We start from the raw sequence: 14,791 nt of genomic DNA on the forward strand, positions 1-14,791 counted from the left end.
AAGTGTTGGTGCTGACCTTTAAAGCCCTAAACGGCCTCGGTCCAGTATACCTGAAGGAGCGTCTCCACCCCCATCATTCTGCCTGGACACTCAGGTCCAGTGCCGAGGGCCTTCTGGCGGTTCCCTCACTACGAGAAGTCAAGTTACAGGGAACCAGGCAGAGGGCCTTCTCGGTCGTGGCACCCACCCTGTGGAACACTCTCCCACCAGATGTCAAAGAGAAAAACAACTACCAGACTTTTAGAAGACCTCTGAAGGGAACCCTGTTTAGGGAAGCTTTTAATGTTTAATAGATTATTGCATTTTAATGTTCTGTTGGAAGCCGCCCAGAGTGGCTGGGGAAACCCAGCCAGATGGGCGGGGTATAAATAAATTATTATTATTATTATTATTATTATTATTATTATTATTATTATTATTATTATTATTATCTTTTCCCTCTCCGTGCATTGAAATCACAGAAACACTGTAGGCCTGTGGAAACGGGTATATATGTGTTGCCATTTGGTTGGCCCTCCTTAGCTTCTGGTTCACACCATTTCTAATCCCTTCTCAGTTTGTCTCCAAGGCTGACAAGGAGTGAGTGGTCTCTCTTTCATCTGAACAGTCGCAGCCATCTCCCTGCATGGAGTTGAAGGGAGGAGCCTCAGGGACATATGGTGTTTACTCTGAGGAGGAGGAGAGCCAATATTGACCCAGATGAGATTAAGTTCATGCGCCTCGTAGGTGAACAGAGGAATCTCTGGGCGAGTATTTAGGTCTCTACACCAGCGCTGGCTGTTCTGACCACCAACAGAGATCTGGTCTCTGCTGCCCATCACAGCTCCAACTATGGGAGCAGCTATGTTCCTCTGGGCCCTGGCTCTGCTCTCACTCACAGCTCCAGTCATTTCAGACCCGTAAGATATTTATTTTTCATTTCTATTTCCTGGGCAGATTTTAAAGTGGGATGTGAGTATTCCTCTAAATGCTGGGGATCACAATTGGAGAGAACGCTGTGGTGCTCAGTTGCTTCTTGCAGGGACCTAGCTGGCTCCTGTGAGAACAGGATGCTGGTCTGGAGGGGCCTTTGATTTACCACAGTAGGGCATATTATTACTATTATTATTATTATTATTACCCTGCCCTTGTGGCTGGGTTTCCCCGGCCACTCCTAGGCAGTTTCCAGCACATATGAAAACAGAATTATTGTGGTCCTGGGTGGTTATTATGAAATTGCTACTCTTTGTTTTCATTTTTCTTCTGGGGAATGTCACCATCAAATTGTTTCCCTGGGCTTTTTCCATTACTTTTCGGAGCAGGGCTGGTGCCAGACCTCGGAGGTGCCGCTTACGGGTGCCTCATCCTCACAGACATGACAGAGCCTTTGCCCGCTACCACATGCAGAGGCAGCAAGGCCCCCTCTCCCATGCCACCCCACCTCCCAACACCCATGACAGGAAAACTGACATGGCTGCTGCTGTGCACCATCCATTCCTCCTGATGGGATGACAAATCCATAGATAAATGTCTAGATTTTATAGATCTGCAGCCTCAGTATAAATAGATCTATATACCGTATGTTCTAGATCTGCAGTCCGAGTATAGAAACATGAGTAGTTAATGGTATAAGTGAGAATAGCAGTCCCCCTGAGCCTACTCGGAGTATAGAAACATTTCTCATTACCTCATTCAAAGAAGCAAGCAAGCATAGAGATGTAAAATTTCCGGAAATTTTGAAGCTCGGAAAAAAAACCAGTTTTTTCGGAAAAAACAGAAATTTTTGGAAAATTGAAAAAAATGCTACATTATCGCTTCTTTTTTCTTTTCCAGATTGAAAGTCAATATAACTATGGACAATTTTAATGGGCATAAGATTATCACAACTAGCATATTAAAAATATAGTGTATCCAAACAATTATTACAAACAGAATTTACTTTTAAAATAATATTTATTTGTAACAAATGGAGCAACAATCTCCTGAACTGTTTACTTGTTTATGTGGAACAAATGAAAAACTCCACAAAACAATTTTTAAAAATCCAGAAGTAACCATTTTTCATATTTCCTCTCCACAGTATTTAAAAAAAAACATTCTCATAAAAAGAACTGAAGAAGGAAGTGGAACTAAGTTTCAGTGAATGGGCATGAAATTTAATCAGAATCATTTCCTGAGCTGTAATGATCAGTATCAGTTTCAGTCACTGCTTCTGCATCTACTCTGTTGTGTCTGTCATTATCACAGTTATTATGGACGTCTAAAAACTGAAGGTTTGCTCGGATTGAAACAAGCTTCTCTACTCTTTCACATGTCAGCTTATTTCTTGATTTACTGTGTCTCCAAACCTTTTTCTTTTCTGGTGACAACAGCACCTCCTAAAGGAAGAAATGTATATTGTTCTTGCATTGAAGAGTTCAGTTTGTAACCTAGGACTTGCTTGTCCTCACAGAAATTAGAATAATCTGATACCATACATATTTTTTAGAAATGATTTAAAAAATATTTGAACCCCTTATCTTAAAATACTTTATTCATCGTGTTAAAAAAAAACATTCCATAATCATTTTTTTCTTTTTTCCAATTTTTCGGAAAAAAAACAAACAAAAAAGGCTTCAGGGGAAAAACGGAAAAAACCCAGGTTTTTCCTGAATTTTTCCGGTTTTTTTCCAGGCCTTCACATCTCTAAGCAAGCAAGCAATATAGCCCACCTATGATAATCAAAATTTTCTAAAGTAGGGGGTCCAGTGCTTGGCTCTTGAAAAACAGGGGGTCTGCAGTACTTAGCTAATTGGGGACCAGTGGTGTAGAGCAAGGTCTACACTGAGCTGGAAAGAGTTGAGCTGGGAGCCAGGAAAATGTTATTGTTAGGTAAAGGGAAGCTTCCTCCCATTCAGCGGTAGATGTTTGGGGGCAGAGAGCAGTAGTGAGATGCTGGAGCTGTGTGTACCATGTGGTTGTCCTTGTACCTCCTAAATTAGCCCCAGGTGTGATGAAGGCAGCCAGAGTTGAAGTACTATTCAACAGCCAGTCTATTCAAAGCCTATCGCTTTGAGAAGCTGCTGAGAATGCCTTTCACTTTGCAAGCGCCCCAATGGGGCAAAGAACATCTAAAATCCTTATCACACATGGTGCAGAGCACAAAGTACAATAAGCGCTTGCATCAGATCATCCAAGGACATGCAGACACTGCAAATGTTGACTGTATCTAGAAATGAATAAAGCTATATGTCAGGATGCTAAGGCTGAGCACAAGGGCGCCAAGGTGAAATGTATCTAAATGTATTTTGGCCAGCAACAGCTCGTAGTATCTGCAAGTCCTTGGATGATCTGTTGCAAGCGCTTATTGTGCTTTGTGCTCTGTACCATGTATTTGCATGCTAGTGTGATAAGGATTTTAGTTCCAGTTACAGGTGGGTAGCCGTGTTGGTCTGCCATAGTCAAGACAAAATCGAAAATTCTTTCTAGTAGCACCTTAGAGACCAACTGAGTTTGTTCCTGGTATGAGCTTTCGTGTGCATGCACACTTCTTCAGATGGACGTTTGATCTTCTTCAGATTGGTATCTGAAGAAGTGTGCATGCACACGAAAGCTCATACCAGGAACAAACTCAGTTGGTCTCTAAGGTGCTACTAGAAAGAATTTTCGATTTTGTCTTGACTATGGCAGACCAACACGGCTACCCACCTGTAACTGGAACTATGGAAGGCACCACATTGAGCCGCATGAAGGTATCTGAAGAAGTGTGCATGCACACGAAAGCTCATACAAGGATTTTAGTTGTTCTCTGCCCTATTGGGGTGGTGGGCGCTTGCAAAGTGAAAGGCATTCTCAGCAGCTTCTCAAAGCGATAGTGTCAGGAAACCCCCCTCCCCGCAATTGGCGGGATCCTGGGAACGTTTGCAGTATAGGGAACCTCCGGTGCATTTCACCAGCTCGTCCTCCCCCTCCTCCGCTGGAAGCTCCCATTCCTCCAGTGGGGAGGGGGAGTCGGAGGCAGGAAGGCGGTGCAGGGGCTCTGACAGGATCGCAGAGCCTCAGCGCCAAGGGGAAAGTGGGGAACGGGGTCAGGTTCCCACGCTCCGAGGGCGCAGGCCGGAAGGACGCGGAAGGGGGAGGCGGGGGTTCAGAATCCCGTGCCTCTTTTGCTGGACAAAGAACAGGAAGGGGTCATTCCAGGACTCTGCAGAGGGATGAGATGGACGTTTGATCTTTAGCTCCACTGTATATAGCTGTGCACAATAAAGAACTTAGTTTTAGAAGTTCTGCGTTTGGCGCTTTATTCATGAGCAACCACTGAACGTCCTTACAGATAGGCTACTATAAGTTCCCTTTTAACAGTCACACTCAGGAGTCCACGTTATCACATTTTGGGGCCCTTGGGGTCCCCCAACAGTAGCTTCTCATTTCCCAAACAGATGAGCGTATTCTTTGTATAGCAAAGAGAGGGGTAAGCCAATTAAAATCTGACGGGTATGTGAATGTGACTTGCAGGCTGCCAGCTGACCATCCCTGCCCCAGAAAGCAACAGGTGAGTGCCCTTTTAGCTGCTTCTCTAAAGGCCAAGAGTGAATTCTTCAATTGTCCTTTCTTCTTCTCTTGCAGCCACTATCTATTGACCTTCCCGGCAGTCATTCACCATCCGGAGACTGAAGAGTTCTGTGTGCTCCTGAGCCACCTCCAGGAGACAGTCCACCTGAAAATAACATTGGAGATGACGCTGCAGAACCACACCCTGCTCGAGAAGGATGTGGAGAAACCAGGGACCCATGAATGCACCAGCTTCCAGGCAAGTTTCATATATTGCAAGCAACTCAATGGCTTCCAGCTCCCGTCTGCCCCAATTAGTATGGATAATGATCAGGGATGGTGGAAGGTGTAGCCCAGTGATATCTGCATGGCCACACCCCTGCAACAAGGGGAGCTCTCTTTCACATTATCTTTGGATTACTTAACTAAAGAGATTCAAACGAATCTGGAAATTAGCTTCCTGCTATACTGAGGGGGATCTGCTCTGCGACATCACTCACTAGCCGCGTGAGTGAAGGAAGGATAATATTTATTCAGTGTATCCTTTCCTCCTCTCCTTAACATTCCTACACCTCCATCTCGCCCTCTTCAGGTACCAGCCTTTGTTTCCCAGAAAAAGCAGAAATACCTTCCATTTGTAAGTCTTGCATTTCACAATCATTCCCTTTCTTTAATGCACCCTTGGCACTGGGAGAATTTAAATTAGAGAGGAAGGGGGGAATGGCTTAAGAAGAAGAGAAGAGAAGGGGGTAGAGAAGCGGGTGGAGGTTGAACTGAGAGAACATGGATGAAAGAGAAAACCAAGATGGGTATGCAGAGAGAGAGAGAGAAGGGGATGTATATCTATTGGGAGGGGGAGTAATAAATGGAAGTGTGTATGTGTGGTGTTGACTCCCTCATCCCTAGGGGAGAGCGAAGTAGGTAGAAGAGCAAGGGGCAGTTTTTGAGACGTACCCTCTCTACTGCAAAATACTTTTCTGTTCTTGGTCCTCCTGCTAGAACCTGTTTTGCTTTTCTCTTTGGCACTGTGAAGGAAGGAGAAGTGGCCCATGTTCACATCCTAGTCCTGCAGGGTGACAGCATGAGCTTTAAGGGTTCCAACATGGTGCAGGTCAAGAGCTCTTCCGCGATTAACCTCATGGAGCTGGACAAGCCCTTTTACAAGCCTGGAGAGAGAGGTGGGTATCGGAGTGGCCCAGGAAGATGACTGCAGCTTGTGCCTCATCTTTGGGGATGGGGCGGTGTTCCCGGCAAATCGGAATCAAATAAGCAAACTCAGCGTTCCAAGAGCCAAGCTGTTAAACCAAACCCAAGTGCCTTACAAGAGCCCAGGTGCTCTACAGATTTGCATACAATAATAAGTTGACATCATCAATTTGCCTTGTTGATTCAGCCGGGAGGGGGGGGGGGGATCCAGTCCTTGGTTTTAAAAATGCAAGAACATGAAGGGAAGTATGTGGGAGCAACAGCAAAAACCAAAAACAAATAATCTCTCTGTGTTTGTATGTTTGTTTTCCCCCTTCAGTAAAACTTCGAATTGTGCAGCTTGATGATCAATTTAAGGCCAGCGATAAAGCTGTAAGTATTGATCTCTTAATATAATCACAGACTATCAATTCCTCAAAATGTCATAAGCCCAGGAAGGTCTCCTTACTGGACCCAGAGACAAATACTTTGTTATTTCTCAAGTGGGGGAACATCTTCAGGAGTTTCTCATGCTCCATTCGCTTGTGAATTGGGCCCAGAGTCTCTGCGGGACATTAGCTCTGTATTAAAATGCACTGAGGAGCATTGCAGTGGTGATGAAACATGAGGAACTGGTACCCAAACTTCACTATACAAACTGCAGATTCAGATATCTGAACAGCCAGACCTGCATGTAGTGCTGTAAACAAATAAGCAGTCTTGAACAAGCCTTACTTTTTTGTGTTTTGCTGGTTCACGACAGCCGTTTCACCATAAACCATGGTGGAAGGAAGGGGAAAGGTTTTCCCCCCCTTCCTTCTTTATCTTTTGCAAGGTTTCCAAGGGTTTTCCTATTTTCCCCTTTCATTTTTGGGTGTAAATATTTCACACATTAGAAATTTATCCATAGGAATCAATGGAAATCGTCAAATTGTTACGTGAACGCTTGCCTAAAAAACGATTTCCTGTGTTCGGATAGTGGGATTTGTGTCCCACCAGAACCCTCTCTTTACATAACCTCTAGTGATCACATGATCAATATCAGCATGATGGGGGCTGGTGCTTGAACAGATGTTCCCACATATGTAGGTCTGTAGGGGCAGGTACGGTCTCTCTCGGGTGGTGGTGGACTCTCCTTCCTTAGAGGTTTTTAAGCTGAGTTTGGATGGCCATCTGTCATGGATGCTTTAGCTGAGATTCCTCCATTGCAGGTGACCCTGGATGACCCTTGGGGTCCCTTCCAACTCTACAATTCTAGAATTCTGATTCAATGGCAAAAGATTGGCAAGCAAGGCATACAGCTGATCCAGCCTCATTTCCTATAGCCCACAGATGGGCTGCAATTGCTCTCTTATCATGCTGCTACTAATGTCAGTTCGAGGGTGCAGGCAGGATAGAACTGTCATTTCCTTGACTGGTTTTACAGAATGCTGGGGGACCTGGAGGCTGCTCTGTTCCTCATTGACTCTGACGTTGTCCCTCTCTCTTGTCATTTGCAGATCCCTTTGCTAGAGCTGAAAGTAAGTAACTAGGATTGGTTGTGATGTTTTCCTTTTGTGCCCATCCTGTCCTTTGAGACCACTTGAACATCAGGGCATGTCTACACTGCACATTTAAAGTAATGTGGTTGCAATTGTAAACCTGGGAACTATAGTTTTGGCTTGGAGAGGCTGCTGGATATTTTTTGACAGGGAAAACAACCCCAATGGTCCCTTCTGTGAGTTGCTCTTGTTAAAATAGATTTGCTTTAGGCTTGAACTTCAGTAGGCATGCCATCAAAGAGCAGTGGGTGTGAAATGTCGGTCTAAGCTGCCCATTTCTATGAATATTTTCATTTATAAAGTACTTATCACCTGTTAGGCTACAGGGAATCCTATTCCTCCCACGGTGGCAGTCAAGAAGCAGATCAACAAGAAGAGTTCTTACCAAGTAGTTTATTCAATATTCACAGAGAGAGACTCAGGAATACGGTCTCTCTTAGATAATGGTGTTGCTCCAAGTAAAGTCCCATCCCCTCAGTCTCCCTTATCCTATGTCATCCCTGCTCCAGCTGATCTGTACTTTCTGCCTCTGAGTTTGTTCTACTACTCTCAATGCACACCTGGTCCTGGGAGAAGGGGGGTCAGGAATGCTTTCCAAAGACACTGAGACTGTCAGCTGTCTCTCCCCTGGTGCTGCTGCTTCTTCCTGCTGTTCCTCTCCCAATATTTCCCAGCTTCTCCCCTCTGCAGCCTCTGAACTATGTCCTTCCACAGACCACTGTTGCAAATCTATACTGTCCTTCTCTTCTTGGGAAGGTTCAGGAAAGTGGGGTGGGGCGATCCCCACCATTCCTCCTCAGTCCAGTCCCTGACATCACCATGTATAGCTATCCACATGATAAGCCAGTTGTCTATATTTCCCTGCCAAATATGAGAACTGAGCCATAGACCTGCATTTCTGCATTCTCCTATTCATGGGATGCAATACAGTAGTAGAATTACCCTCAACCTGTTGTAAGACTTAACAAAAGGTTATATGCCCCCACTGTGGTAAATGTTAATAACTATTTGGTCAGTGGTTGCCTGCATTCACCCAAACACCTGCCAGCAACTGCTAAAGCAATATGAGAAACGCCACAAGAAGATGCCAGTTGTCTTTCTGAATCGTCCCCCAAACTATTGTAAACTAAATGTGATGTTAATTGCCTGAATGCAATCAAAATGCACATTTTTGCTATATAAATGCAGCCTCAGGACTGTGAGGATGGAGGCAGGGATTTAAAATTGTCACCCTGCCGAGTTCCAATAAAAGAAAACACCTCCCCAAAGCTGCTTTTTTGTTTTCAAGGGAAGACTCCATTGGTAACAGTGGAAGCTTCATTTGAAATGCAAATACAGTACAGTGCACCTGCATCATAAAAAAGGTAAAGGGACCCCTGACCGCTAGGTCCAGTTGCGGACGACTCTGAGGTTGTGGTGCTCATCTCGCATTACTGGCCGAGGGAGCTGGCGTACAGCTTCCGGGTCATGTGGCCAGCATGACAAAGCCGCTTCTGGCGAACCTGAGCAACACACGGAAACGCCATTTACCTTCCTGCCGGAGCGGTGCCTATTTATCTACTTGCACTTGACGTGCTTTCGAACTACATGCATATTATTTGTGTGAATTCAGTTATACACACTTGGCTCTGGCAGCAGAAGGAAGGGGAGTGACCAAGGCAGAAGGAAAGAGAAAGAGATCTGTCTCTTTTGGCTGCAAGACTAGGATGGAAGAGACTGTCTCCTGGGAAGAGGGATTGCCTGTTAAACGACTCTGGGAATGGTAGCTCTGCGAGGGGAATGAGGGAATCTCACAAGGACTCTCAGCACCCTTAACAAATGACGGTTCCCAGGATTCCTTGGGGGAAGCCATAGTGGCACGATACTGCATTGAATGTGTTATACAGGGGTGGGCGGGACTCCATTGCAACAGAAAAAATAAATATCTGTCTTGCTTTCCTTCTACTGGTTATTGCCTCCATGCCTTCTCCTCAGGACTTAAGGGACTCTGAGCCCCTTGGGGAGTTGGGCTGTAAAGGCCACCCCCAAATTTTGTACAACAATTATGTGGTGCAGACATGGGTGTAGCCAGGATTTTGTTGGGGGGGGCAAGCTTTTGTTAAGGGAGGTATGCTTTTTGTTAGGGGAGGGAAGAAACTCAGCTATGCATTTTAATTTATTTTTATTGATTGGGGGGCAGCTGCCTCTCTCTGCCATCCCTGGGCTATGCCAAAGGGTGCAGATGGAGACAAATCCATTCCGTTAAGAGAAATTGCTTTGCCAAAGTGTGCGTGTGTGGAGAAACTTGCACCAAGATGCTGATAAATTTCCACGAGGGCTTTAAAATAATCCCCATCATCTAATGTGAAAATGTCTAGAACTGAAGTTAAGATTGGGGGAAATTAGAAACTGAGGGGATTCCTTTATCCCTACCCCAAATGCAGCTTGGGACTAAGGTGGGTCTCAGGTTGGAAAAAAGTTGAAGACTACTGCCATAGAGAACTGTAGAGTCGTCTTTGTGACTCTACAGTCGTAGCTTGGTTGTCGAACGCCTTGCGACTCGAGCGTTTTGGCTCCCGAATGCCGCAAACCCAGAAGTGACTGTTCCGGTTTGCGAACGTTCTTTAGAACCCAAAAGTCCGACGCAGCTCCTGCAGCTTCCAATTGAGTGCAGGAAGCTCCTGCAGCCAATCGGAAGCCGCACTTTGGTTTTCGAACATTTCCGGAAGTCGAACGGACTTCCGGAACGGATTCTGTTCGAGAACTAAGGTATGACTGTACTGCCAGTCTAGTCAGTGTCTGCTCATGGTTTGCGGGGAGGGGAGCTCAGGCAAGAGCATTTCTTGGGATAGCCCAGCCTCCTTCAGGATGTGGTTCATCTGGTTATGTGAACATTGCTATTGCTGCAGCCAAGCGGACGAACCTCATGGTCCTTTTGGTCTTATCCCAGGATCCTAATGAGAACCGAATAGGCCAATGGGTGGACGTGAAGCCTCACCATGGCATTGTGGATCTGTCTTTCCCTCTGGCCTCTGAAGCGGTTCTGGGAAGCTACACCTTCAAAATGGGAGAGGACTACAGAAATAGGAAAACATTCACTGTGGAGGAATATGGTAAGTTTCTGAGGAAGACCACATGGCTTGCGAGAATCGCTCTAAGAATAAAAGGAAGCATATGTTCAGGGAAGTTTTTAATGGTTGATGTTTCATTGTGCTTTTAATACTTTGTTGGGAGACGCCCAGAGTGGCTGGGGCAACCCAGTCAGATGGGTGGCATATAAATAATAAATTGTTATTGTTATTGTTAGGTTCCAAGTCTATGGGGCTGAGGACAGCTCAGCCCTACCACAAAGTATGTGGGGATGGGCCAGAGCCCTTCCAATCTTGTGTGGCTGAGCCCCGTTGGGCCTCCCCACAGCAGCAGAGGGCCCCATCATCCCTCCCTGCTGTGGCGGAAGGCCCCATGTTGGCAGGATTCAGAAGTAATGCCCTTTTGGGGGAGAAGAAATCATTCTAAGCGAGGAAAGGGTAGTCAGAGCCACATCTGTGGTTGGCCTAGCACAGATGCTTGGGAGCCAGTGGCTCAAGTCTTGAACCAGTTAACCTTGCCAGTGTCTTGGGAAGCCGAGATAGATGAGTTTGGAGGGCCGAATCTTAATGCCATTCGTAAATGCTTGGAGGCAACAGGAATGGGAGACCAAGCAGGGTGAAAGGCAGTAGCAGGGCTTGGATGGGTCTTGTTGACTGCTCTCCGAGATGTGTGGCAGGAATTAGAAGCTACTTGAAAGAAAGGTCAACAGCTGGCTGGCAGGGTGCCCATAACGTCATCCACATCAGCATCTCCTTGGAATAAAAATATCTTCTGGATGGATACACATGGCGCCTCCCTGCTGTGGTAGCGGGCCCCGCCAGGCCTCCCCATGCTGGTGGAGGGCCACATCAGGCCTCACGGCTTCCTTCTGATGTGCGTGAACTTGGTACCTCCGAAAGGAAGAGAGATTTGCCTGCCCTGAAGTCCCTTTCAATACTGCCGTTTTCTGCTGTCCAAAATGCAGAAGGCAAACACAACAGCAGGGATCTCTACACATTGGTCATTACATCATCTGCAGTTTTCTGACTCATGCCTGTACAGTAAGCCTGCAACTTACACACATTTAGCTTTTGCACATTCAGATTTATGTGCTTGGCAAAAAAAATAAAACGGGGGTGGGGGGGGGGAGAGAGAGAGACTTTGGCGATCCCACCCACCATTGAACCCAATGTATTTTGACTAGATGCGATTTTGGTTTGGGGCTGATCACTGGAACATAACCCCCGCCATAAGTTGAGGGCTTACTATACAACTGTGGAGGGGGGGTCAGGGGGACTCCTGCTTGCGTTGTCTTGTGCACATGCTCATTCCCCATGCTAATTCTGTCTAGACGTTGTGAATGGCAAAGTTAGTAGATCTTTAATATGTTGCTGACTTTCCTGGAACAAAATGCAGCAGTGACGTTCTTGAGAAAAGATCTGGGAGGAGGTAGAAATGTGAGGTGCTGATTATATATATATATATATATACACATCCTACCTTTCCTCCAATGAGCTCAAGGTGGCATATATGGTCCTCTTAAGAGTTTATCCTTACAACAGTCCTGTGAGACAGGTTAGGCTGAGATGCTACAATTGGTCCAAAGTCACCCACTCATGGTGGAGTTTGGGGGTGGGTTCAACTCTTGTTTCCTTGGTCCTTATCAAACACTCTAAGCACTGCAATGGCTCACAAATGCATCTGATACTATGTCCCAGTGAACACAGTTGGTGAAGAAATGCATACAGTGGTACAAACTTAATTCATTCCAGAGGTCTGTTCTTAACCTGAAACCGTTTTTAACCTGAGGTACCACTTTAGCTAATGGGGCCTCCCGCTGCCGCTGCGTCGCCAGCGCACGATTTCTGTCCTCATCCTGAGGTAAAGTTTTTAAACCGAGGTACTACTTCTGGGTTAGCGGAGTCTGTAACCCGAAGTGTTTGTAACCCAAGGTGTTTGTAACCCGAGGTACCACTGTACTAATTTGACACCTGTCACTTTGCAACCATCCCACATGTGACAGAGGAAAAATAAGAAGATCAAAGTTAGGTCAAAACCTTATTGCATCGCCATCAGGCTATGATAATACAATGCTAAAAATTACTCCGAAGGAAGGCAAAACAATGGCTCCTTTTCCTTCCACCCATCTACGTCTATAGGTGCGTGCATTTTAAGTTCAGTTTAGGGGCAAGCAAGATATGATGTGCAAGATCCATATAGAGGATCTCTTCTGGTTCTTCTTCTTCTTCTTCTTCTTCTCTCCATTACAGTGCTGTCTAAATATGAAGTGCTGTTTGAACTTCCGCAAATTGTCACCAGGTCGGATAAAGAAGTTCAAGTCAAAGTGCTTGCCAGGTGAGCAAAATCCTGTGGTGTCCTCAAAGACCATGCCAACTGTTGCTGGAGGAGAATATTTCATCCCCAATAATGAGTACAGAATAGGCGGGCATCAGCACAGTGTTCTTTTCCCCTGCTCTGTTTCTGGAGGACTAAATTACAGAGGGGAAAAAGGATATGCCAAGCACCTGAGGTATTTGGTAAAGCAAATCTGTTTGTTCCAGTCCGGCTTCTTTCCTTTCACCTTTTTCTCTCTTTCTCTTCCAGTGACCTATCAATTATGGTCTAGTTTTTTGTTTGTCTGTCTGTCCAGAAAGCTTCTTTTCCTTTTCTGTCACTTTGCAGAAAAAGTCAAGCACCACTTTTTCCCCTTCCTGCTCCCTCATACACATACTTTCGACATTTCTTCCTTTTCTCCACAACAGACCATCAAGAAATCTTTGCATCTGCATGTTAAACATTATTGGGAATGATTCTGTGGCAACTGTGGAGATGAAAAGCTATAATGACTAGTGAAATTTTCATTCCCTTCAGAAAACCTATGGGTGGTATAAAATGATTGTTCTGGCATGCCCCCCCCATCTTTTCTCAGACAGTCTGGGATTGGGCCAGGAGTTCCAACTTGGCCCCACACCCATGGGTGTCCAGGGCTGTGGGTCCCATGCAGCATGCATGGCCCTGGCACCAAAATTTGTGGGTGCCTGGCCCTTCATGGGGAATTTTGTGGGTGCTCTGGCACCCAAGGCCCCAGGGAATTGGCACCTATGGTTCGGGTGTTCTTTCCTTCAGTGTGAATTCACAGGGGAAATCTCTCCCTAAGCCTGCGTCCACACTTTCATTTACCTTATCCAAAATGCATGAGCTTTGCTGTAAGATAAAACGGCTGGTGTGTTGTTTCTCAAATCTGCTTGGAAGCCCTGAAGCCTTTCCTAGCTTATCTCTAGCTAAGACGTGAACACCTTTGCATAGGGATAAAGCAGGGGTCAGCAAACTTTTTCAGCAGGGGGCCGGTCCACTGTCCCTCAGACCTTGTGGGGGGCCGGACTATATTTTTTTTGGGGGGAATGATGCAAGAGCACCACAAACCCCGGTGGCTGCTTACCTGTGTCTTGCGTGTGGCAGGGGCTGGTGGCGGCCATGGAGGGACGGTGAGCGGTGCACGAAAGGGCTCCAGAGTGGGGCTGCTTAAAATGGCGGCCGCTCAAGCACTGCTGCTGCTGGCACCAACAAAGTCCAGCCCCCTTCCTCCTCTAGGCAGGGCGGGGAGAAGCCAGGAGGAGGGAGGGAAGGAGGAGGTGCTGGCGCCGTGTGAGGGAGAGGGAGGAAGAGGGAAAGAACGCGCACACTGGCGATCCATGTGGCGATTCCCGGACCGTCTGTGGGCCGGATCCAGAAGGGATTTGGGCCTGATCTGGCCCGCGGACCTTAGTTTGCGTACCCATGGGATAAAGACATCTCTGCCCTGTCAATGTCCATAGTGTGTTACGCAAGCAGAAATGAATCTCACACTGTTTGAGGAGTGTTTATGTGACGACTGGGAGGAAAGTGCTGGAGAACAGCAACTTTGCTGTGCTCAAAGGCAAAAATGTGAACAACATACCCTAAAGTGATTTTCCTACTATAAACTGTTCAATCAAGAATGTCTCTCTTTGGATTTTTGGGTGCTGCCAACTCCATTTCCACCACACACACACCCTGACAAATTGAAGCTGACTGTTTATTTTAGGGGGTTTACTTCATGAAACTGTTCCCCCACCTTCTGCTGCAGGTACACATATGGGAAGCCTGTTCGTGGGAAAGTAGATCTACGTGTAACTCGAGGCATATCATATTACCTTTTTTACGAGCGTCCAGTGAAACCATTAGATGCAATTCAAATTAACTACACAGGCCAGGTAAGCTAACTGAAGGGCTGAGACGAGTGGCTATACTCCTGCCCTCAAATGCCACTCTGCTGCCCTCGGCTTTAAAATGAGAGTCCTTAACCAGCCGCCTTTGCCTCCAAATATAATTTTTTTTATCTCTGTTTCCTCAGACAGACAAGAATGGTTATGCTTCTTTCACAATTAATGCAACCGATTTAAAGCTGTCTGAGAGAGGCTATACGGATTTTGTTCCGCTTTTTGCAGAATTTGAAGAAGAAGGAACAGGTACAGAAATGGGGAAATAGA

General features: G+C 46.1%; 1 protein-coding gene across 1 annotated transcript in view; it reads left to right on the forward strand.

Annotated features, from left to right (window-relative positions):
* The first annotated feature begins 758 nt into the window (after positions 1-758).
* The window catches only part of LOC117060578 (alpha-2-macroglobulin-like protein 1), a 52,164-nt gene continuing 38,131 nt past the window's right edge, over positions 759-14,791 (forward strand). Inside the window, exons 1-10 of the mRNA XM_033172950.1 lie at positions 759-899; positions 4,585-4,768; positions 5,102-5,146; positions 5,543-5,687; positions 6,035-6,087; positions 7,194-7,214; positions 10,165-10,327; positions 12,554-12,638; positions 14,389-14,515; positions 14,656-14,770. Of these exons, the coding sequence (XP_033028841.1) occupies positions 832-899; positions 4,585-4,768; positions 5,102-5,146; positions 5,543-5,687; positions 6,035-6,087; positions 7,194-7,214; positions 10,165-10,327; positions 12,554-12,638; positions 14,389-14,515; positions 14,656-14,770 (1,006 nt within the window). The 5' untranslated portion in view covers positions 759-831. The remainder of the gene's footprint in view (positions 900-4,584; positions 4,769-5,101; positions 5,147-5,542; positions 5,688-6,034; positions 6,088-7,193; positions 7,215-10,164; positions 10,328-12,553; positions 12,639-14,388; positions 14,516-14,655; positions 14,771-14,791) is intronic.

The sequence above is a fragment of the Lacerta agilis genome, chromosome 16 (genome assembly GCF_009819535.1).
Source record: "Lacerta agilis isolate rLacAgi1 chromosome 16, rLacAgi1.pri, whole genome shotgun sequence".
NCBI classification, from domain to species: domain Eukaryota; kingdom Metazoa; phylum Chordata; class Lepidosauria; order Squamata; family Lacertidae; genus Lacerta; species Lacerta agilis.